Source organism: Oncorhynchus gorbuscha, linkage group LG05 (assembly GCF_021184085.1).
Source record: "Oncorhynchus gorbuscha isolate QuinsamMale2020 ecotype Even-year linkage group LG05, OgorEven_v1.0, whole genome shotgun sequence".
Taxonomy (NCBI): domain Eukaryota; kingdom Metazoa; phylum Chordata; class Actinopteri; order Salmoniformes; family Salmonidae; genus Oncorhynchus; species Oncorhynchus gorbuscha.
Window position 1 is genome coordinate 78,520,503 of NC_060177.1, and position 2,791 is coordinate 78,523,293.

Consider the following 2,791-nt stretch of genomic DNA (forward strand, 5'->3'; position numbering starts at 1 on the left):
CAGCTATAGGCAAGGATCTGGAGGTCCATGACTGTTCTCTCACTCTGCTTCACTTGTGTGGTGCTGCTGGTCCAATTAGGCAGCTTCACCTGCTCCTCTGGGGGTCTGACTACAGAGCCCCATCTGTCAGGCCCATGCTCTGCCACTGTCATGTCAGCTTCAACACATGGCTAATGGGAGACCTGTGTCAGTCCCTAAAAGCCTTACATTTCAATAACCATCACTTCTTCCAATTGAAGCCCTCCCAACTGACAGCGCTGAGATCACTGTCACACGCTATCCTAACAATATGTTATTTGCTTTACTCTGAACCTCTTTAAAAATGGCAGGTTGTTGCAATGTTCTCTAGAACGTTGGCATAAAAAATAAGGGCAGAGCAGGTATGCTCATCTGTATTTGATGTTTAAAAACAACTTAAGACTCTCAGATACACATATACACAGTAAAACATCTGGTCATGCAGGGTACACGAGATGATATTCATGAAAGTCATTTGGCTCTAGGCCTACATGACCTTAAAGTGATTCAAGGTAGGGCCTTAGGACTCAACCCCCCCCCCCCCCCCCTGTGGTTGTTGGACAATCCTACTTGGTGACACATTGATGTATGAGTTCCAGTTTTGCTCCCTCTCCCCCTCAGCTCTGAGGAGAAGGTGTGATGATCAGTGCCACTTGATGTGTCAGTGGGATGGATAAAAATAGCTATAGAGATTGAGCAGGGAGTGGGACTTGACTCGCCCAACTCGTATGTGCACGTAAACTCAATTGACATTGAAAGGCTCTGATTGGCTCCACGGTTGCAGGAGCCAATCTCTTTCAAGGTCAATAGTCCATAGAGTGCTTTTCAAATCTCTCTTTGTCAGGAACATAGAACTAATGTGTCAACATCAGATCAGACCTAAATAAAGTGTTATACTGATCCCTCTGTAATTATTGGGACAGTAAAGCATGTTTTCTTCTTTTGGCTCTATATGCCAAAAGTTTGGATTTGACATTAAACAATGACTGAGGTTAAAGGGCAGACTGTCAGCTCTAATTTGAGGGTATTTTCATCCATATCGGGTGAACCCATAGCGACCAAAATTATTGGGGAAAAGTCACTCATATGTGCATTAAAGTAGTAAAAAGTATTTGGTCCCAAATTGATATCACTTAATGACTACATCAAGCATGTGACTCTGTTTGTTGGATGCATTTGCTGTTTGTTTTGGTTGTGTTTCAGAAAACATTTTGCCCAATAGATTAATTAAATGGTGAAACATTTATTTAGTCATGTTGGTGTCACTTTTATTGTCAATAAGAACATATGTTTCTAAACACTTGCCACCATGATTATGGATATCCTGAATGATTAGTGAATAATGAAAGTTAGACACACAAATATCATACCTACACAAAATGCTAACCTCCCCTGTTATTGTAATGGTGAGAGGTTGGCATGTCTTGGGGGTATGATAAAAAATGCTAACCTCCCCTGTTATTGTAATGGTGAGAGATTGGCATGTCTTGGGGGTATGATAAAAAAATGCTAACTTCCCCTGTTATTGTAATGGTGAGAGGTTGGTTTGGGGGTATGATAAAAAATGCTAACCTCCCCAGTTGTATTGGCAGAGATTTGGCAGCTGTCTGGGGGTATGGATAAAAATGCTAACTTCCCCTGTTATTGTAATGGGAGAGGTTGGCATGTCTTGGGGGTATGATATAAAATGCTAATCTCCCCTCCTTGGGGGTATGGTATAAAATGCTAACCTCCCCTGTTATTGTAATGGTGAGAGGTTAGCATGTCTTGTTTTATAAAAATGCTAACATCCCCTGTTATTGTAATGGTGAGAGGTTAGCATGTCTTGGGGTATGATATAAAATGCTAGTCCCTGTTATTGTAATGGTGAGAGGTTGGCATGTCTTGGGGGTATGATAATGGTGAAGATGCTAATCTCCCCCTGTTATTGTAATGGTGAGAGGTTGGCATGTCTTGGGGGTATGGTATAAAAATGCTAACCTCCCTGTTATTGGTAATGGTGAGAGGTTGGCATTGCCTTTGGGGTATGGTATAAAATGCTAATCTCCCTGTTATGGTAATGGTGAGAGGTTGGTATGTCTTGGGGTATGGTATAAAATGCTAATCTCCCATTGGTAATGGTGAGAGGTTGGCATGTCTTGGGGGTATGGTATAAAATGCTAGACCTCCCCTGTTATTGTAATGGTGAGAGGTTGGCATGTCTTGGGGTAATGATATAAAATGCTAATCTCCCCTGGTTATTGTATGGTGAGAGGTTGGCATGTCTTTAGGTATGGTATAAAATGCTAATCTCCTGTTTTTGTAATGGTGAGAGGTTGGCATGTCTTGGGGGTATGGTATAAATGCTATCTCCTGTTATTGTATGGTGAGAGGTTGGCATGTCTTGGGGGTATGGTATAAAATGCTAACCTCCCCTGTTATTGTAATGGTGAGAGGTTGGCATGTCTTGGGGGTATGATATAAAATGCTAATCTCCCCTGTTATTGTAATGGTGAGAGGTTGGCATGTCTTGGGGGTATGGTATAAAATGCTAACCTCCCTGTTATTGTAATGGTGAGAGGTTGGCATGTCTTGGGGGTATGATATAAAATGCTAATCTCCCCTGTTATTGTAATGGTGAGAGGTTGGCATGTCTTGGGGGTATGGTATAAAATGCTAACCTCCCTGTTATTGTAATGGTGAGAGGTTGGCATGTCTTGGGGGTATGATATAAAATGCTAATCTCCCCTGTTATTGTAATGGTGAGAGGTTGGCATGTCTTGGGGGTATGGTA

At 42.0% G+C, this 2,791-nt stretch overlaps 1 protein-coding gene across 1 annotated transcript in view; it reads left to right on the forward strand.

The window, feature by feature from the left end:
* The first annotated feature begins 602 nt into the window (after nt 1-602).
* The window catches only part of LOC124034936 (phosphoglucomutase-like protein 5), a 28,087-nt gene continuing 25,898 nt past the window's right edge, over nt 603-2,791 (forward strand). Inside the window, exon 1 of the mRNA XM_046348330.1 lies at nt 603-652. Coding sequence (XP_046204286.1) covers nt 603-652 — 50 coding nt within the window. The remainder of the gene's footprint in view (nt 653-2,791) is intronic.